General features: G+C 28.2%; 1 protein-coding gene across 4 annotated transcripts in view; it reads right to left on the reverse strand.

Moving 5' to 3' along the window:
• The window catches only part of LOC107444683 (phosphatidylinositol 4-phosphate 5-kinase type-1 alpha), a 68,293-nt gene that overhangs the window by 36,711 nt on the left and 8,900 nt on the right, over positions 1-22,682 (reverse strand). For all 4 annotated transcript variants that reach the window (XM_043055235.2, XM_071183727.1, XM_043055234.2 and 1 more), the window contains 7 exons: positions 18,871-18,911; positions 15,871-16,053; positions 14,141-14,271; positions 12,562-12,892; positions 7,728-7,812; positions 4,697-4,851; positions 252-341 (listed from right to left, as the gene is read on the reverse strand). In XM_043055235.2, the coding sequence (XP_042911169.1) occupies positions 252-341; positions 4,697-4,851; positions 7,728-7,812; positions 12,562-12,892; positions 14,141-14,271; positions 15,871-16,053; positions 18,871-18,911 (1,016 nt within the window). The remainder of the gene's footprint in view (positions 1-251; positions 342-4,696; positions 4,852-7,727; positions 7,813-12,561; positions 12,893-14,140; positions 14,272-15,870; positions 16,054-18,870; positions 18,912-22,682) is intronic.

Below are 22,682 nucleotides of genomic sequence, written 5' to 3' on the forward strand. Positions count from 1 at the left end.
TGGAAGAGAAATGGGCCGGAAATATTGCCATAGAGAAGGGAGTGCAACATTGTCCCTCAGAGTTCGTGTTTCCGATCACCGGAACTGACAAACCGAGTTAAAACTACGACAAACACCCCCACACCATTATGCTTCCACCACAACAACCGGGTGTCCGGATACTTTCGACCAGATGGTGTATCAGAATAACAATTTGACATATAGTATCTCTTTAAATATTAATTTATTAGATATCAATGAAATCATCTCACCAAATGTTTCTCCCTTTCTCTGTGAGCAGCATGAATGTTGTGAATACCGACCAATAAAGAGTAGTCCATTATTTTAAATGATTCCAGAACCTAAAAAAATGAGATTTCATTCTAAATAGTCTGTTTTAATTACAATCAGGAATAGCATTTTGTTCAGGGTTGCCACTCAAATCTAGTTTTTAAAAAAATTATCTTTGTTTACCCTCTACATATTATACACACTATATTAAGAGGAAACAACAATTACCGTGCTCTTGTGTCAGCTATAGTGGGCTAGTTTTAATGGCTGGGAAAACAGCTTAGATAATGCTATAGTAGTAAATGAAATAGTTTAGTATAGTTGGAACATCATCCTTAAATATCCCATAGACAGGGTATCTGCTACATTTTAGATTTTCAAATTCATGACTTTTCATGATTTTCCATGACTAATTCCAAGAATTTTTCATGACTTAACGAAATTGCTATTTTCTCCAACAAAAACGCAACAATAAATTAAAAAAAGCATTATAATAACATTATTCGAAATAGGCATAACCAAAACTATTATACTCTTCATCTTCATATTTATAGATTTTAAACTTAAAAAACAGAGTAAAGAAAGAGTTGAAACAATAAAATAGTTGAAAAAAACACAAAAGCTAAAAAAAAATTTTTCTGCAGAATTATATTCTAAAGATATTTTTCTTGTTCATCAGAAAGGAAAGAAATACTCCTGATTTTTCTGTTCATTTCGGAATTAAAAAAATTCGCCAATAACTGGCTTGATTCAACTAGAATTTTAAATTGATAAAATTTAAAAAAAATAATAATAATAAAAATTCTTAAATCACAGAAGAGAGTTTAAAGGATAATTCGCTCTAGATATGATATTTTTTCGTTCATTTTTTGAAAGAACACCATAATTTTTAAAGAACATGATAAAATTATTTTATACTCAAATAAAATATGACTGAGTGGTGATTTTGTTAGAAATTCAGATGTTTGGAACAGGATGAAATTGGGGAGAGGGAGATTCCATTTTAAAAATTAGATTTTTCAGAGACCTAAATCCAGGACTTTCCATGATTTTTTTAAAAAAATAGCAAAAATCATAACCTGAAAAATTTTGTTCAATACCGAAATTCAGGACTTTCCAGGTGCGCAGATATCCATTTTTTAAACAAAACTAAGAAACAAAATTCTCAGTATTTTAGTACCAAATTGTAAAGAAAAAAAAAAGAAATTTTCTTTCATTTTTCCTGTTATTTCAGGAGATTTGTAAATTCCCTGTATTTTCCAGATTTTCCCTGTGGAGTGGTAACCCTGTTGTTTGAAAGAAATCTATTTTTTAAAACACACTGGGAGAAACTGCAAAAACGGAAGAGACTAAAAATTAAAAAATATAATTGTTTAATGATAACTATTTAATGAATAGTTCAAATGGAGGCAAATAAAATTTTATGTAGAATAAAGAAGTAAAATTTCTTATATTTAATTTTTTAAAAATGAAATGATTCTTTTCTATTTATTTTAGTTCTAAACAGAGCTTTACAATCTATATAACCTCTTATTATAATTTATTTCAAAACTACTTCCACATTGATTTTTTTAAATTATTTTTTTATACAAAGTTATTAAGACACACAAATTTCATACTTAAGTTTGAATTGCATTCAATTCACAGCAATTTTATCTTAAATCCATGTTGTATAATCATTTTTTTACAGTTACTTATAATTTTTAAGTCTTTGCAATAAGGTTTAAAAGCATCTGATATTTTAAATATATTATTAAGACATTAAAATTTTGTGATTGAATAATCACTTTGACACACACTATACGCAATACGTATTTTTTTTTGCCCTTTCAATGTTGGTTTTCAAATTTTAATACATTATTATGATACATGAATTTTCGTTTTAAATATTTTTGTTTTTGACAATTTGTTAACAATTTATTCAAAATCTATTACTGGTGAGCTTTTTTCTATTGGTATAATTGGAAAACCCTTTTTATCTTGAGCATTCTATTAAAGAATAAGAAGACTACTTAGAAGATTGCTTGAAACTTTTTAAATTTTTAAGATATTCAAATCTACTTTTTTTTTTATAAGTTGCCAAATACTACTCACTACAAAATGGAGAGAAAAAAAAGAATTTTTTAAATTTTTTTTCGTCATCTGATAAGTATTTGCATTGTCAGATTAATATTTTTAAGGTTATCTGAAACGAGGCATTTTGTTTATTGCTATGCTTTTAAAGCGGATATTTATGAAGCTAAATAATTTAAAATTAATGGTAATTTAAGTAAAAAATCAAGGGAAAAATAGGTAATAGGTACTAATTGAAACAAGAAACAAGCAATGTACTAAAAAGTTTAATTGGTGGAGAAAATATACTTATTCGCTACAGGATAATGTAAAAAGCCGCCATAATATTATTGACATCAATAATGTGCAGTTTTATAAAAGATTTTTCACAGCCCCTCGAAGATATAAGTACAGGAGAAAGCAGCTTGTATATGGTAAATTTTCATTATCATGAGAATTTTGAGAAACAGCATTGTGCCAGATAATACTGAATAATGCAGTAAGCCTTTATTTCGCTAAAAATGTGCTTTGATTAATCTAATAACGTCAATTCATGGCGAAGGACAGCAAATAATCTATATATATAATAAAATAAAGAATTTCTGCTTATGTCCACCTGACTGATTGTAAACCAGATTAAGGGTATACAGTAAGCTCTAAGAATGTGAGATTCAAAATGAATCTAAATGTGTAAAATTGTAAACACAGAATAAGAATCCTGATTTACAATTCATTAATTATATTTTAAACACAGTGACAGTTAAAAAAATTGGAATTTTCTCGCTCATTTAGCGGAAACCAGTGCTTTAAAATGAGTTATAGACCATTCAGTTTTTCAAATATTTTAAAGATATCATCAGTTACGTTTGCTATGTTATAATAAAATAAAATTAAAAAAAGTAATAAAAAAAAGATGTTATTTGCACATTCTGTTATACTTTATTATTATTTTTTTGCTATGCAAGATTATCTGAATGATTAACATAATTGTGGTAGCATATGCAAACTAAATCACCAAATTAATATTTCCATGGTAATTTGACACCATCGTGTTTATTTTAGTTATGCTTTTAAAACTTGTTTTTATAGAACTCGAATAATTAAAAATCATCGGTAATTGAAATAAATTTTTTAAAAAAAGTTTTGTACCGAAAAACAAAATTAATGGAGAAATGGAACTATTTCATTATGGGGTGGTACCATAAAAAGTCACCATACTGTTGTTGACACCAACGATGCATAATTTCGGTAATGATAGAGGATTAAGAAAATTGACAATGAAAAATATTCGTAATTTATACGAGATAATAAAAATACAATCCTAGTAAATTTCTTAATAAAAAATAGGAATAGACAATGTGTAGTATAATCCATCCGTTATGCATTCTATCATTTGAAAGTTTACTGAGGCACCAAAACCAAAAAAATAATTGAGGCACAAAACCTGTAAAATTTGGTTTCTTGTCAAACAAGGGAACTCTTGCATAAGAAATGTGAACGCATAGTAAAAGCAAAGGCCACAAGTTTCACGGTAGTCAAACTAAACTCCCTGACATTTCCAGATTTTCAATAAAAATTCCCTGATTTTTCAGTCAATTTCCAAACACCCTTACTTTTCTAGGTAGCGTAGCAACACTGTTTCTGTATTTTATGAAATCTTATTTTATAATTATATAATCTGTTAAAACAACATCATAAAATCTTTATTAACAACGCTGAATTAACAAACTAAGCATATACTACCAACTAACATATACACTGCTAAAAAAAAAACATTAAATCCACGATTAAAAATAGAATGCAAATTTTGTAAATCCCTCAAACTTAAACATATAGATTTTAAAATTTTCCATACAACTAAATATGAAAATAAACATAATTTCTAAACGAGTTTCTTACTTTTTAATACTACATTAAATTTAATTTGTTTATATTTAAGCTACTCCTTTAAAACTTATTGCTGAACAATTGTATTGATCATTTTTAGTTCCTACTATTAGGTTGTTAAAAAAGTTTCGCAACGCCCTTCCAGAAAGATCTCGTTTATAGCAATAGCGAATCAAAGCCCGACGTTCAGTTTCATCCAAAGTCATTTAGAGCTTATTGATGAAAGTTTACACTAAGAACACCGAAAAACAACAACACAAAATGAAAATTCTTAAAGTTGAAATGTTCACAAGAGTTGCAGAACATTTTTAACAAACTAATATTTTCTCCAGTTTCTTACAGTCTTATTTTTGTAACCTGAAAGAAACATATTTCCTTCTGAGGTAACACTGGCCCAAGATTTAATTATTTCTGTGCATTTTTACTAATATTAATAGGACTTCATTAACCATTCAAATGGGAGAGGGTAAAAAAAGGAAAAAATTACTCTGCAATCTCTTTGCATTGTCTTGATCAATGCATTGTAGGTGTCATGTTCAAGTAAAATTCCTTCATTATGGTGATCTATGAAGTCCAAATCTTTAAATGTTGGAGAGGATTTTTTACGCTCCGTTTTATTTGCTTTCCGCTTGTAGGTACTCCCTAGAAAACAAATTTAAATATATATATATTGATTGTTAACAAAATAAAAGACATTCTAAGTAATTACTCTCAAGCTATCATAATTACTCTCAGCTTTTACTTTCTTTTTCCTTCAAAATTTCAATTTTCAAAATTGCTACAATTTGCATTAAAATTGTTTGAAATTGAAGATATCTTTTTTTAATTTATTACTTACATTCTAAAAACATTTAGAAGACTAGATAATGACTAAAATGACAAGAAAAGAAAACAGTGATAATTTCAATTCCTTCAAATAAGGTGGGTTTTTTTCCCCCATCACTTAGATATTATGATATTGGATTTTTAAATCTCGCAAATAGGAATCGTTATGTGGGATTTTTAAATCACGTGAATAATAATCTCAATGCATAACTTTCAAAACAGGTAAATACGAAGAATTAATCCCTGAAGAGTGGAAAACCAGCATGACCTGTACGATACATAAGAAAGGAGATATGCTGGATTGCTCAAACTACAGAGGAATTATCCTGCTCTGTACAAGTTATAAAGTATTTTCTAACATCCTTTTCAAAAGACTCTCCCCACTTGTCGACAATATAATTGGAGATTATCAGACTGGATTCAGGAAGGGGCGATCCACCTCAGAGCAAATTTTTAACATAGAATTTGGTATTGACACGCACCATCTGTTTATTGATTTTAAAACAGCTTATGATAGTATTAACTGAAAAACTCTAATATCAGTCTTAAGAGAATTTAATATACCGGAGAAACTAGTGAAGCTGATTAGCTTGACACTAAGTGAAACCAAAATCATGGTCAAGATACATAATTGTCTTTCCCATCCAATAGAAATTAAAAATGGTATTCGACAGGGAGATGCCTTGGCATGTCTCCTCTTTAATCTAGTATTAGAAGAAAAAAAAGTAAGGGACTCAAACATCAACATCAACATCCGAGGAAATATCTTCAACAAATCAGTTCAAATATTGGCTTTTGCTGATGATTTAGATATTATCGCTAGAACGCAGACAGCACTAACACAATCCTTTTTATGTCTGGAGAAGGAAGCCATTAAGATGGGATTAAGAATCAATGAAAATAAAACTAAATATATGCCCTGCACAAAAGCTGGCTATAAAGAAACACAGTTTGAAATTGGAGCATACAAATTCGAAGCCGTTGATAGCTTTACCTATTTGTGTTCTAAGATGAACAACAAAAATGACACTGCACAAGAAATACACACGAGAATCACGATGGCCAATAAGTGTTTTTATGGTCTCAAAAAATATAAGTCAAGCCTAATAAAAAGAAAAACAAAAGTGTTACTCTATAAATATCTTATACGATCAGTGCTCACATACGCATATGAGACCTGGACAATGACCCGTGGAGATGAAAATATGATAGCTAGATTTGAGAGAAAAATACTGCGAAGCATTTTTGGTGGAATAAGTAAAAACGGTACCTGGTTTAGAAGATCAAACACGGAACTTTACAAGAATCTGATGTCATTCAATTTATCAAAATTCAAAGGATTAAATGGGCAGGCCACATTGTGAGAATGGAGGATAGCAGGACAACCAAAAAAGTGTTCAGTGCCAGGCCAGCAAGTACAAGAAAAAAAGGACGACCAAACCTAAGATTTTTGATTTTTAGACTGCCTTGAAAAGGACCTACAAGTTTTAAAGATAATAAACTGGAGAGCCTTGGCTTAGGGAAGAATGTCTTGGCATGGGCTTGTTGAGAAGGCCAGGGTCCACCCTGGGCTGTCGTGCCAATGAGAAGAGAAATACGAAGATCTATGATATTGAAATCGCAAAAAAGATTCCAGAGATTCAAAATGGCGAGAATTCGCCAAACCAAAAGAATCGAATTGGCGGAAGAATCGCATGTATGTAAACATCTTGTTAAATGGATTTAGCATAAGTCTTAAAATTTTGTATAATCAAGTTTTTGATTCGCTATCGTCAATGATATTCAAACAAAATATCAAACATATTATCAAACAAAATATATATTCAAACAAAAAAGAGAAATCCTTCGGATGAGGTTCGTTTAAAAGCAGTCATATATTTTTTGTTGGTACCAGACATGTACAGTAGGGAACCGATTATCCGGAACGATTGGGACCATCGCTATTCCGGATAACTGATTTTTCCGGTTTTCTGAATCGCTACAAAAAGATGTTTCTTTAATTGTTAAACCCAACTTAAAAAAATTTTTTTTTGGAAATAATCTTAAAAAGAAGAAAAAACGATGAAGTAATACACTAACGATTATTTCCAAAATGATGGTAAGGTGAAAATCTTTCAAAAAGGAAAGAAAAATCCTAAAATCTTATGAGGAAAAATTACTTTTTTTTTTTTAAAATGGCGGGAAAATTTATCGAATTTCGTTCCGGTTTTTTGGTTTTCCGGTTTTCTGATTTCCGGATAACGGGTTCTGTACTGTATTTACAAGAAAAAGATTTTTAAAAAATAAGGTCTCATATCTGCCAACTTTTACAATCTTTAAAAAAAATTTCCTGGTGGTAGTAAAATTAATAAAGTGATATTGTAGACAATTACTTAATTCACATTTCAGCACGATTTAAAACACAATAAACAGTCAAGTCTTTGTATATTTGAATGTTAATGGTAGTTTAAATATTAAATCAATTCATTAAAAAGGAATCGAGCATGAATGCACAAATTTTGCTATCAAAGTAAACATAGATTCTTCTGCGGAGAAGCAGAAAGTAGCAGATAAGAAGTCTTTAAAGAGTGACAGAAAACTTTAAAAAAAAATGACATGTATGTATATCACATAAATAATATATGTATTAGTACCAAATAATTCTTCATCTTAAATAATTACAGTAATTATTAAATGTTAAATTCACAAATTACCTTTCAGATCATATTTTTCATGCAGTTTGATACAGGAAGGCAATAAATTATTCATCACAACTAAACGGATATTTTTACCTCCACACTGGAAAACAAAATAAAGAAATAAGAGTTAAGTTTAAAGAAAATTGTCTGAAATATTACAACAAAAAACTGTTTTAGTCATTCAAATTACTTTCGGGTACCATTTTTGACTTCTCATGTTTTGTGAAGCCATTAAATGAAAGTGAGGCCAATAGAAAAAAGTTTAAAATATTTATATTCCTATTCCATTGTATGTTCCAACTTCTTGTAGACAAAAGTAAGAGAATTTTTGTTTGGGAACGTAAAAAATGCCTCGTGTTGTATAATATTGATTCAGAAATATTTTTGACTTGAAAAGTCAACATATTTTGTTATTGTATAATGTCTGAAATACAAAAATGCTATTTAATGGTTATTCATGAACGATTGATGTACAAGCATTTAGCGTACAGCTTACAAAGATAAAATTATTTGGCCTTGTACCACTTTTAAAATTATTTGCAGCATTTCAGAAATGTTGATACTAAGTGAAAATTTATAAGAATGATAGTAAATCGAAACTCAATTATTCAACAATTTACAATCAAACTATAATTACATAGCTACATGGGATGCACATGGGATGTAAAGGATTACATTGGAATATCCAGAAATTTGGAACAAATAATGAAATAACTGCCCAACAAGAAACTAAGTGTATACAAAACTTTTAATATAAAGCAATAACACATTTAGGGCTATGAGAAATAGGTGCATGGTAATTACAGGAGTTAGCCTAGGTTTTTTTTAAAAGGTACCTATTTTATGAAAATTTAGACATAATTTGAGAAAATTAAAAATTATATTAAAAAATCAACACAAAAATATGGTAAAATATGGAAAATATTTTAAAAAATTGTTTCCACAAATAAAAATCATTGACGGCTGGTAAATTTCTATATATATTTGTCTCATATGTTCAAAAACAATTATGCTATTGTAAAATTTTGGGCTTAAGATTGTATCCAAATTTAAAAATCCATAAAAATCATTGTCCATGGTCAAATTTCAACTTGAATTTAATAAAAACATACATTTAAGAGCACTAGCATTAAAAGTTTTTTTCATTATGAGAACATTTTCAAGTGGATACATATTCGTAGAGCTCTTTTTCCTCAGAAAAGCAATCCACGGAAGGGTTCCATTGCAAATCAAAATGCGTAATTAATTCCTGGTTTATCATTTTTACAGAAATACAACAACAAATTTTAAGTAGTGGGAGGGGGGAAGAGAATTTTAGAACTTGCTTTTTTAAAAGTATTTTGCAAAACTACAGTTTTTCCTTAAGTTGAATCTGTAAAGGTACTGCTAAATGGTAGTAAATTTGTCCTAGACAAATCCCTGAATTCTCTTCCAAGAGTTAATATAAAAGGATAATTATAATATTAATAATAAAAAATACATGGCTTAAAGGGTTTATATTAAGAGAATAATTTTAACATTTATTAGTATGAGAAAAATGTTTCTATTTAAGTTTAAGAATTTATATATAAAAGCTGAATACTCGTTCCTCTTACAGGATTTAAAAAAAAAAGAAGTAAATATTAATTAAAACTTAAGAAATGAAGGGCAAAACTGAAAGACATTTCTAAAATAATTCTAATTTAATTTCTAACTACTACTTGTTACTGTTGCATCCTCAGGGTAACATTACATTATTAGATTAAGAAAAACACCTCTTCAGAAGTTTAGCTCATCAAATATTAAAACTCAGGTTAATCATTTGACATGACTTGCAAATAACTTACGATAAGCAAAATTTACAACCATTAAGTAACAAGGTTGGGGATTTTTGAAAATGTTCAAAACACTTCTTTGCAAAAATAAAAATAAATAAAAAAAAACACATCTTAGGAGATGCATTTTCATTTTATTTAGACTAAAAATTTTTAAAAGTTAAAAATAAATTTGTTTAAAAAAAAAAAAAAAGACTAAAATTATTGCTATTTCATATATTCTAAGCAAAATAATGACATTTTAAAGCAACATACACCCAATAACAGAATTTACACAGGATGAATGAGCAGCACTATCAATTGCAGGGTTGCCACAGAAAATGAACAAAAAGTTTTTCTTAGTAGCATGAAAATAGTTGCCGAAATAAGAAGAAAAAAAAAAATTCAGTAATATGACTAAAATTTTATTAAATGATTTGCCATATACCGTGAAAACTAATTAGTCAAGTGGATGGCAAATATGATAATTTTTATATAATCATTAGCACTCGAACACTAAATTTTTATATGAAAAAAGTCTAAAAATTAAATACTTTTCCATAGAAAAAACATACTTTTCCAAAACAAACTTCCCCCACTATCATCATAACTATCCCCCCTGAGGATTTAGCAAATATCTATATATCGATACACATTATTCAAATTCTAAATTCACGCATCAGTATATCATATGAAAAATTGGGTTTTTTAAATTCTGCAGAATTTCGTAGCAATATACGTTGGAACAGCTATACAAACAAAACAGATAGCAACAGATAGAAACAAAATAGACTTGCAATGGAAACTGTGCAACTTGAGTGCATTAAAAAATGATGACTCAAATTTGCAATTTAACATTTTTTATTTTTTAAGAAAAAAAGATTCATTGTGTTCAGGAGCTCCCACATGTGGCAGGTTGTCAACACAATTTATGATAAAAATCATCGCTGGAGGAAAGAAAAGTCTCCCAATAGTCTCCTTTTCCTGAAAATAGTAGCTTTTTCTAATAGTAGAAAAAGTTGCTATAGTCGGGCCGGAAATAGTTGCAAATAGTCACATTTCAGTAGACGGTGGCAACACTGCAGTTGCTCTTCGATTACACATCAATATATCATGTGAAGTTATCCAGGAGTATTGTAAAAATATCGACACTCTCCCTGACTGGATATTAATAATATAATATTTATGGTACAATTTTTTTTTAAATATATTTTTAGTATTTTATAAGTGCAAATTTCAATTTTTAGTTTCATCACAAATCAAGACTGTATCCCAAATTTTAATAATTTATATTTCCCAGCAAAGAAAACTTTACTGAATCTACTGTCTGCTGTTCGATATACCTTTTTAAAAAAAATAGTTTTTTTTTTTTAAATTTTTTACGGGTACAAACACTGTTTTTAACAAAGCAATTTTCTCTGTTAGTTAAGCTTTATAGTATGCGAGTTAATTCTTTTAAATTTCAGAAACTGTTGGTCTTAAATAAATTAGTTTCAGAGGGACATGTTTAAACAGTGTCCCTATAAAGAAAAAAANGAGAGATAAAGGTAATTAGAATTCACGGGAAATGCAGAATTATTAAGTAAAACAAATCTCTATTTTTAATGTCTTGATTAAAAACTAAATGATAAAGTGAAGAAAAAAAATATAATGGTTGTAGTCTATAAAAATTACTAAAAATAAACTTCAATTAATGCTGAGCCATAATAAAAAAAATACTCAAAAGTAAAAAACACAATCACTGTTAAGATATTATCTTGTTTTTATTTCTAAAAACAAATCTTAACACTGAAAATCTCAGTTTTTTGTTTTACCACATAATTTGAAAGAGATGGCACAATTGAAAAAAAATTATTAGAAATGCTTTCAAATAATGCAAAATATACAAAATTTGCAATTAAAATATGCAAAATTTTGAAAAAAAAGGTTTTAAAAAATATGTATTCTTAGGGGAAAAAAGGCAATAAAAAAGAGAAAAAAATTACAGAAAAACTATTCAAATTGCAGCCCAATGATAAAAACAAAACTCAGAAGTGGAAAAACTCATTTAAAAAGTGGCAATAAAAGAAAAAATGTCTATCAGAAACACTCTTAAAAAAGCAGACATATAAAAAGTCTATGAAAATAATAATTGAACCATGAGTAAAATGACACAACATTGTTCCACGAGTCCTATTACCCCAATTTTGTTGTGGGTTAAATAAAATTTAAAATAAAAAAATATTTGTTTTTAGATCTTATATAATAATTGAAAATGAGAAAAAGATTTTTTTTTTAAAAAATTGAGAAATCTTACTTTTAATTCTTTATTTTTAGCAGCCAAACTTTTTAATTAGAAACTGCAGGTCTAATAATGAATAGTGTCAAATGTACTGCCAGTGATTGGACGTCAGATATTTGTGTAGCTACTGTAATACAAAACCTCACACTTCAAATTAGTGTTATGAAAATCTACCGTATTAAAGAATTTCTTATCAGAGCAAGAGATATACAGACAGGGTGCGTAGCCAGATTTTTTAACAAAAAATAAGTACTTTTTAAGCATTCAAAAATTATTTTTAATCACCCCTCCCCCCAAATCATAATTAGGATCTGTGCAGTAACAAAAATTATATTTTTTTTATCATTTAAGGTTCGTAATTTATAAACATAAAATCAATATAACTCAAAAACTTTACATAATCATGATAAAGTAACTAGTTTCTGATAAATATAGCAGAGAAAAATGTGAAAAATTGTGCATTTTTTGCATTTGCAATTTAATACAACAACCGTCATGGCAAAGAGAAAATCTTTTTTTATAAGATAAAAAAATCAAGCCCTTTTCTCAAACTCTGAATATAAAAAGCACCTGTAAGGACTTTTAAAAAACTTAAATCAAAAATAAACACTTTTTAAAAACACTGTGCACCTAACTGTTAATATAAAGCCTCACATGTCAAAGGAATGTTATGAAAATCTACCATATTAAGTAATTTCTTATCAGAGCAAGTTATATACAGAAAAACTACTTAGGTACAAAAAAGGTAAAATATTTCCTAATTTTACAGATATACCTGGTAACAGTAAAGTCCGAAAAACTTTGGAAGTAAAGTTCTGGGGTTCTGATTTAGATTCATGTAGTAACCTGGCAGAAGTTTTTGTAAAAACTCAGCCTCTCCCTTTTGTACAGTTTTTATTATGAATTCATCATCATCGGTGACATAAAAAATGCTTCCACTGGCGCCAGGGTTGTTTAATTCACGCATGGGATGATTGCAGAGGGAGAGTAAAAAGTCGTCAGGAGCAATCCCAAACAGATCTCGGAAATAGCGGAATGCGAGGGGAGCGTAGGTTTTGAACTTGAATTCAGAGAAGCTGTGAGCAGGTGTGACACTAGATCCATCCCTATAACAGAAGATGAAAATAATCATTATCAAAATAATAATAATACTAAACTAAACGACAGCCCATAGAGGGCCAAGGCCTACTGTGCCCATCTCAGTTTTCTTGACCTTGGGCTTAGGGGTGCAGGAGCAGATGTTCCGGTCAGGTGGTCAGCCGAACACGGAACCCCCAGTGTTTAGTTCCCAAGCATGCTTGGAACTCATCAATCGACCCACTGAAGGGATGAAAGCCTGAGTCAACCTTGCCCGGCCCGAGGATTGAACCAGGGACATGTGGCACAACATTGTGAAGCGCTACCGCTCAGCCGCCGGGCGTCAAAATAATAATAATAGAATAGTAATAACAATAGAATAATAATAATACAATAGAAAAGAATAATAGTATCTAAATTAAAGTTTCAAAGACTCAGAAATTCCAATTTGTAAAAGGGGAAATATGGATGTAATATTCAGGAAAATGACTAAAAAACATAAACCAGGGCTCTTCTTTAATGAATTTCTTAAGTAATTAAAATAAATTATTCTTCCAATACTTTTCATAAAAGAGTATAGTAAAACATAATGATGTAAAAAGATTGCTAAAATATTATATCGTTTTATTAATATATTGTTTTATTAATATATTATATCATTTTATTAATAATTTTTTTTTCAAAGTATAAGTGTAGATTGACAGTCTAAAACACTATTAAACTTTCTATATAAATCATGATTAAAGAGAATAAAATCACGATTTATAAAGAAAGCTTATAAATCAAGATTTATAAACTTTAGAAATTCATGCAAATATTCAATATGCTTGCGTAAGTTTAATAATTGAATTTCTTATAAAGTTTAGAAAGTCGGGAATTTTGCCAAATCAGAAGAATCTTGTGCTTGCATATTAAAAACTTTATAAATAAATATATTGAATACTAAATTTACAAATAAAATAGTATAATCATTATTATAATCAAATAGAGTTAAGAATGAACAACAAAGCCGACTATTGTATAGTTTGTCTAAAGTAAGAACTCCCCCAGTCATTGGACTTGTGGTGGTTACTATGGTGACAAATTTTAACTATTTCAAGTAGGTGTGTGGGGTCACTGTTTAGGACAGATTTTGGCTTAGGTTGGAGAGATAAAGGTAATTATTTTCGTCGCTCTATAGCGTTAACCCGCTGAGTGAAGTAAAGCTATCCTTTCTTCTTACCATGGCAGTGAGGCGGGGGGAGTTCTTACTGAAAAAGTAAAAATGATATACTAACGGAGGGAAGCTGACAGTTTCAACAATTGTGAAATCCATCATAAGTAGATCACGCTCAGGCTTTGAGGCCAATGACCCAATTGCATGGCCAATGCCCAGTTGTATACTCTGCATTATAACTGATGTGCCTATCTATATTAAGGAAAGAAAAAGAATTCAATGAGAATAATGCAATTGCATACAAAATTAACAAAAAATTAAAACAGAGGTCTGTCTGGTTTTTTTTTTTTTTTTTTTGAGAGGTACCTATTTTGTGAAAATCAAAAATTATATTAAAAAATCAACACGAAAATATGGTAAAGTAAGAAAACATTTTCAAAAATTGTCACGATAAATAAAAATCATACATTTATTAATCATATTATGACTCATAAATTTCTATTTATTTTTATTCTATTTCAAAAATAATTTCGCTATTGTAAACTTCTAGGCTTAAAATTGTATCCAAATTTAAAAATCCATAAAAATCATTGTCCATAGTTAAATTTCAACTTGAATTTAATAAAAATATGCATTTAACAGTAAAATTTATTTTCATTATGATAAAATTTTTGTTAGGTCAAACAGAAAAAAGTTTCACAGAGAACAAAAAATTTTTCATCAAAAAATAAAGGTTTGTTAAAATAAATTTTCAATAGTGTTTAGGATAATATTCCAATGTTTAAAATAATGTTCAGAATTTTGACTTCCTGTGTAGTTTATACAGGGAGAGACTCGGTATTTCATTATAAAAAACTAAAAAAAAAAAAAAGAAGCTCGGTTTGATATGGCATAAGCGACCAGTTAGACTTATCACATTGCATTATCTGACCAAACGTGAGCTATTTTTTTGTAAAAGATAGCTGACAGAAAAGCTCCTCTTTTTCATAAATTGCAACGAGCACGGGTTTGCATGAGGACTTGCTTTTTTAAAAGTAATTTGTGAAACTACCATTTTTCCTCAGGTTGAATTTGTGAAGGTATCGCTAAAAAGGTAGTAAATTTACCCTGCACAAACCCCTACAAAATGTCAGTTTATTTTGACTCTTAGGTAGAACTAACAAGATGGATGAAAACTAAAAAGTTTAAATCTTTTGCACTTTTTAAATTTCTTTAACAGCTAGAACTAATTGGCATAGAGAGCTAAATCTAGTATCGTTTATTTCATTTTTGAATGCCTTTGAATAAAACACGTCACACGGCTAAATTAATATTAAAAAAACATATATTTTTGTTTAATTTAAAAATATGTAGTGGTATGGTGTACTTAATATTATTTATTTAAATCAAATTTTGCACTATACTCCATGGCTGTTAGATAAATAAATACTATAAGGAATTTCTCTTGGCTTGATAGAATTTGATTGATTGTAAAAGAAGTTCAGATCTTTCTCCTTTTTTTGCGAGGCCAGTTTTTTTGTCTGATATCTGACTGTCTGATGTTTTCAGATTGGAGCAGATATAAAACAGCTTAACTCATAATTCATGTTCCATTATTTGTAGTAGATAACTTCAAAAAAATAAGAAAAAATAAAATCATTTTCTAGTATGCTTAAATACTCATGCAAAAACAGTATATAGAGATTGAAACATAGTTATAAAATAATTACAATGCATAATATCTTGAAGTAGCACTACTTTTGTAAAAATCAATTGCGTCTTAAAGTTTTATAAATCTCTTTTTTTTCTTTATTGCTATACTCTAAACCCAATAAAAACAAATGAATGGACCATTGAAGAAAATATACTTACTTTTTTAAATGTTATTTCTCCCTCTTCGTTCACTCTACGATGACCAATTTTACGTTCCTTATATCTCTGGCGATACAGCATTTTGTCAGGAGTAATGGGTGGAGCGCTAACAGGTGTCTTGGGTCCTCCTCTTTCTGATTCAGTCATTCCCTGCGATGATGCCATCTCTTGAGCAGAATTCATCTATAATTACATTCAACAATTACATTCAATAATGCCAGTAAATAGAGGTTCAGAAATGTGACTTATTCATAAAGCCCACTTATTAACATTAAACAAAATATAAAGAACAAAAAAGTTGGTATATCTATGTCATTCAGAAAAACAAAAATTTTCGCCTCCTAGAGCAATTATAAAAAACATATCGTCAATCGGCTGTTTGGATTGGTTATTTTTCGAAGATCGGAAATAACTATTTACTGAGATGTGCACCATGTTTCCCGATGTATCGTTAACATTGATGTCTACATGTGCGATGCTGAACGTTGTACCCGATAGTACATTGATGATCTCAATTATGGCATAGATGTCTGCTAGTTCACGCAAAGAGAATTTCCAACCGTAGGTATATGCACTATACTAGTTTTAACTGCTGTAAAAACTTGGAGAAAAAACAAAGGAACAGCTGAACACACTTAAATAATGCTATAGTAGTAAATGAAATAGTTTAGTAAAGTTGGAATATCATCCTTCAATATCCCGATTACGCTTTGATTGGTCACTATTTTTTAAAAGACACAAATAAGAAAGAAAATTCCCTGTTTGTACAGAAAATCTCAAAATTCAATGCATTTTCTGTGTTACAGCGGTGATTGTGAGCCCAACTCGAAAATCCTGAAAATTTCTAGAATAAAATCGTTAATGGCCCATTTCAAAAATTTTATGTCTTTATAAATTTAAATCCTTGATATTTTCAAAACATGAAAAACATCATTAAATTATATGCAGCGTAATTTAAATGAATAATTATGCATAAGTTTACTTTTACCTCAAATCACATTTATTATTCTACCAGAAAAAAAATATTTACAAATGAAAGAGTTGCCAAGCATAAATTCTAGTTCTGATATTTCTAAATAAAATCTACAAGAATTTTTATACACAAATGTGATCGATGATTTCATGAAACTTCCAGACCTAGAATTTCTGGAAACTTTTAATGACCCATTTCAAAAATTTTATGTCTTTATACATTTAAATCCTTGATATTTTCAAAACATGAAATTCTAATTAAATTATATGCAGCGTAATTTAAATGAATAATTATGCATAAGTTTACTTTTACCTCAAATCACATTTATTATTCTACCAGAAAAAAAATATTTACAAATGAAAGAGTTGCCAAGCATAAATTCTAGTTCTGATATTTCTAAATAAAATCTACAAGAATTTTTATACACAAATGTGATCGATGATTTCATGAAACTTCCAGACCTAGAATTTCTGGAAACTTTTAATGACCCATTTCAAAAATTTTATGTCTTTATACATTTAAATCCTTGATATTTTCAAAACATGAAATTCTAATTAAATTATATGCAGCGTAATTTAAATGAATAATTATGCATAAGTTTACTTTTACCTCAAATCACATTTATTATTCTACCAGAAAAAAAATATTTACAAATGAAAGAGTTGCCAAGCATAAATTCTAGTTCTGATATTTCTAAATAAAATCTACAAGAATTTTTATACACAAATGTGATCGATGATTTCATGAAACTTCNAAAAAATATATGCTTAGAAAATAGTTGACAATATCTGACAGATTATTTATTGCAAATAATTTTTTGTACCTTTTTAATTTAGCATTTTGAGGAAGATGATGATGAAGAAGAGGATGATGATAATGATGATGATGAAAGTGAGAGTAATGAAGAAGATGATGAAGAATTAGATGCTGAAATGAATTATGATCAGGACACTGAAGTAATTTGAAGATTTTGTGATAGCTTTGTTGCAGTAAGAAATTAATTTATTAAATTTTTAATCTATATTTTGTGTATCTTGTATTTTGAAGGAAAGTACTCATCTTGTTAAAAAAAAAATTTAGAATTATTTTTTAAATTTGAATTTTCTTGAAAATATTTAACATTAATTACAAATAAAATATATTTTTTGATCACACTTTGGGTTAACTAAAGAACAAAATGCATACTTTTTTTATTTTTTGTGACTGTTGTAATACCTGCTCCCTCATTAAAATAGAATAAATATTTTTCTGCATGAGTTGATATTACAGCAAGCATAAGTCAATCTATGGAAAATGTGTATAATTTTTATATTGCAGTTTATTTTTCTCAGATTGTTTAATTTCTTGTTAAATGTCTTGTTTTAGATAATGCAGTCTAACTACGAATATCAGATGAAATGTTTTTCACCCTGATTTTTGTGATAATATTTGTTGCAAAAGGAAATTTGTGTACCAAAATGGCTTATTTAGGCACTAACTATGTAACTAATTTAAATGAAAAGTAAGAAATAAAAATCGTAAAGCATAAATTATGAGAAAATAACATTAATGGTTTAAATTTTTGCAATTCATTATGATTTGCTCATTTGTATTTTAATAAAATAGGACTAAAAAACAATTACTATACCAATTTGAATAAAATTCAAACTGTATTTTTCCACCATTTTTACTATTTTGTACCTGTAAAAGTCTTGAGACAAAAGTAGAGTGTAAAAATATTTGCGTAATCATAGTATTTTTTTTAAATGATTATTCAATATTATCTCATTTTTTTAATCTCAACAGTAGGCCCACACTAGGTGATCATTATTTACCCCAGAAACAGAGTGATCGTGAATTACCCCGGGTCACCCTAATCAGGATTTTTTCCGGAGCACAATCATATCTGAGAAAAATCCCACTTTAAATATTACTTTTATATGCAAATTGTTGTATAAAATAGAGTAGATACTTAAAAATTGAAAGAAAAAAAATACAGGACAATTAAATCTTAAAGAAACAGGAATTAACTTTTAAAGCATACTTACATCCAAAGGGGGTGGCTTAGCCTTTTTTTCAGGATGTGTTTCTAAAAATAAAATCACATTAATAAATAAAAAAATGAATAAGTAATATGAATAAAGTTACAATAAAATCTTTGCCATTAAAAAGAAATTTAAAAATAAAATTTGATAAAAAGACAAAAAAAAACAATTAAAAAAAAGACCATTATTACTATTCAAAACTAAAATTCACATTTCGAAATTAAAATGTAATTAATAACAAAAAATGATATGTCAACAGCTCTAACATAGGTAGTTTTATATACTAATAAGGTAGAAAAGGTGATGAGAACTTCTATTTCATGTCAAAATTAAATAAGAGGTTTCAATTACAATGCAGAACCCTTCAAATTTTTGAATTATTCTTTTCTGCAGGTGGCCTTTTTCTTAAATTAAGTTGGTTTTTGTAGTAATTTTATTTTCTCTTTTATGCATTCTTTCCATCTTGTTCCCCTAGATTTTGACCACCTGTGGCAGAATTTCTTTGAAACAAAACTCTTCCTTTTTATAACAACAAACATATATGTTACTCATTTGAAATAACAAAGGCGCTCTATTTACGAAAGAACTACTATACATATATTTTTTTAATTGAACAAGTAATATTTTTTAATTCTAATATTATGGGCAATATTTTAGCATTTTGTAGGGGGAGGAGAATAAATTATTTCCGTCGTATTTTATAAATAATCATCACAATAAAGAAAAATTAAAAACCATGAAATCCGTAGTAGCAATTGCTGAAAAAAAAGATTGACAATGAAACCACTCTAATCGAACTCCTCAAATGCTTGTTTTTTTCCAGATTAGGTTGTTGTAATAAATAATGTCGCATAAAAAATATCGGATTTAAAAACTATGGAGAAACCAATAGCAATAAATGCCGAAAATTGGATAGAATTATTGCCTTAAAAATTAAATACTCAAATGCATGATTCAAATTTTCCATTTTATTTGAAATACATCGAGAAATTTAAAATCCACTTGAAAATCATCATTAATAACTGCCGGAAATACATTCGAAACATTACATCGATTTATGATACTATCGGCGTAAATTGAACGTGTCAAAGACTGATTATCTAAATACATGATTCAAATATTACTTATAAATTTCTGTAGAAAAGAAAAGTAATTTTCTTTTACTTCTCAAAATAAAATCCTTCTGCAGGAAATCTGTAATGTTCTGCGACAATGTCACAGTGATTTTGACCTTATTTAGCATTTATATAATAATATATATCAAAAGAATTTTATTCTTAATTGTTACAATGTCTCGCATTTACCATTGATCTCTTTATTTGCTCTGACACTTCAAATGCACCAAAAATCGTTCCCAAAATTCTCTATATCTTTAAAAGGTCAGACACTTTTAATTAAAATGTCTCAGTTCCATGTAGTACAATTAGTCGTATTATCACTTTAAGCATAAGAATTTTAATTTAATGTTTAAATACAACTCTTTCATGAAATGAAATATTCTGACAGTTGTCCTCGCTCTGATTTCTATTTGTTTTGATAATTAGCTATCCAAGGTACTTAAATGCCCTTACTCATTCATAGTTATTTTTCTCAATTAAAATGATTTCAGTATCATTTATATTTATTGTACATTTATCATGCATTATTTTTGAGAAACATTTATTGGAGTACAGGAAGTATATTCTTAATTGATAACTTTTTTTTAATATCCATTTTATACTAAAGGGTGCATAGCCAAATATTTCAACTAAAAATCAAAACCTTTTAAGCACTTTTTAAGAACTTAAAAAGTATTTTTGAGCACTATATACTTTAACAAAAGACAAAATAATTTTCAAAAACTTCACAGGATCATGATAAATTAATTAGTTTCTGACAAAGAACTCTTTTTCCTGATTATATTAGCCAAAATAATGGAGAGATTTTTCGGTTCGACATCAGAGGGTGGAAAATGAAGCCTGAAATTAGCAAAATACAGCCGAGTTGCACATGAGAGGGCAAGAATCTCACCGAACCCAGACTCGTAGACTCAGACGCGAACTCGCAAGCATTTCATCAAACATGTAAAACAGTACGCCGAAATAGAATGTGGTTGAATGAATTGTGAAACCGTTGAACAACATGAAAAGCACGCTTTTGAGTAAGGAAAAAAAAATCTAATTTAGGAAAAGGGAAAATTAAATACTATTTAAAAACATTCAATGAAAAAAGCAACTTTAATGGCTTTTAAAAAACGAAAATCAAAAATAAGCACCTTTCAATGCTATTTAAAAAGCCTACAGACCACGTACTAACTACATTTGTTTATTAAATATTAATAAAGGTATTAATTGATATACATAAAAATTAGGTGAAAATTATGACTAGTTAGTGTATAAGTATTGAACTGAGTTTCATAATGTTTTGTAAATACAAAATTATAATATTTCGTATACACAAAAATTAGGTGAATGACGAATAGCCAGTGATTTGACAGATTATTTACACAAAGAAGAAACTGTCATAAAATCAATTACAGTGTTTACAGGGTATCTGCTACATTTAGATTTTCAAATCCAATGAAGTTACTATTTTCGCCCACGAAAACACAACACTAAATTTAAAAAAGCATAATAACATTCATTGAAATGATAGGTATAACCAAAACTGTTATACTCTTCATATTTATAGATTTTAAATTTAAAAAACAGAGTAAAAAAGAGATAAAATAACAACAACAAAAAAATACAAAAGCAAAAAAAAAAATATTCTATCTTTAAAGATATTTTTCTTGTTCATCAGAAAGAAAAGAAATATTAGTGATTTTTCTGTTCTTACTCCCGAAAAAAAAATCTCAAATGACTGGCTTGCTTCAGCAAATTCTGAAATCACAGAAGTTTAAAAGATAATTCACTCCAGAAATGTTTTTTCTTTCATTTTTTGAAAGAGCACCATAATTTAAAGAACAGGATAAAAACATTTTATATTGTAATAAAATATGACTGTGAGTGGGGTTTTTGTTATAAATTCAGATATTCTGAACACCATAGAATAATAGGCTGCAGTAGATACGGGGAGGAATGACATAAAGTGAACGGATCTTATCACTTTCCATATAATCTTTCAAAAAAATTTTGGTCAATCAGGTCTTCAGAAGTTTAAGTTTTTATGAGAGGTACCTATTTTGTAAAAATTTAGACATAATTTGTGAAAATTAAAAATTATATTAAAAAATCAACACAAAAATATTGTAAAGTAAGAAAATATTTTCAAGAATTGTCACTGAAAATAAAAATCATACATTTATTAATCATATTATGACTTGGTTCAAAATTGTTTCTAAATTTAAAAATCCATAAAAATCATTGTCCATTGTTAAATTTCAACTTGAATTTAAAAAACAAAAATTGATTTTGAACATTTGACAGTACTTGCACTAAAAGTTATTTTCATTATAAAAACATTTCTCACAGTGTCATGTAAAAAAAAGTTTCACAGAGAAAAAAAGTGTTTAATAAAAAATTAAAGGTTTGTTAAAATAAATTAAGTACCAGGGGTCTGTCCAAGTTTTTCTGAGAGGTACCTATTTTGTGAAAATTTAGACCTAATTTGTGGAAATTAAAAATTTTATCAAGAAAATCAACACAAAAATATGGATTTATCCTTTCTTACGGGATACAAAAATAAAATTTTAAGAAAGAGTATTTTGTGAAACTACGGTTTTTCTAAAGTTGAATTTGTGAAGGTACCGCTAAACGGCAGTAAATTTGCCCTGGACAGACACCTGGTCTTTGAAACTAATGATGGTCCAGAACTCCAATAGCTGTAAAATTTGT

This window comes from Parasteatoda tepidariorum, chromosome 7 (assembly GCF_043381705.1).
Source record: "Parasteatoda tepidariorum isolate YZ-2023 chromosome 7, CAS_Ptep_4.0, whole genome shotgun sequence".
NCBI classification, from domain to species: Eukaryota; Metazoa; Arthropoda; class Arachnida; order Araneae; family Theridiidae; genus Parasteatoda; species Parasteatoda tepidariorum.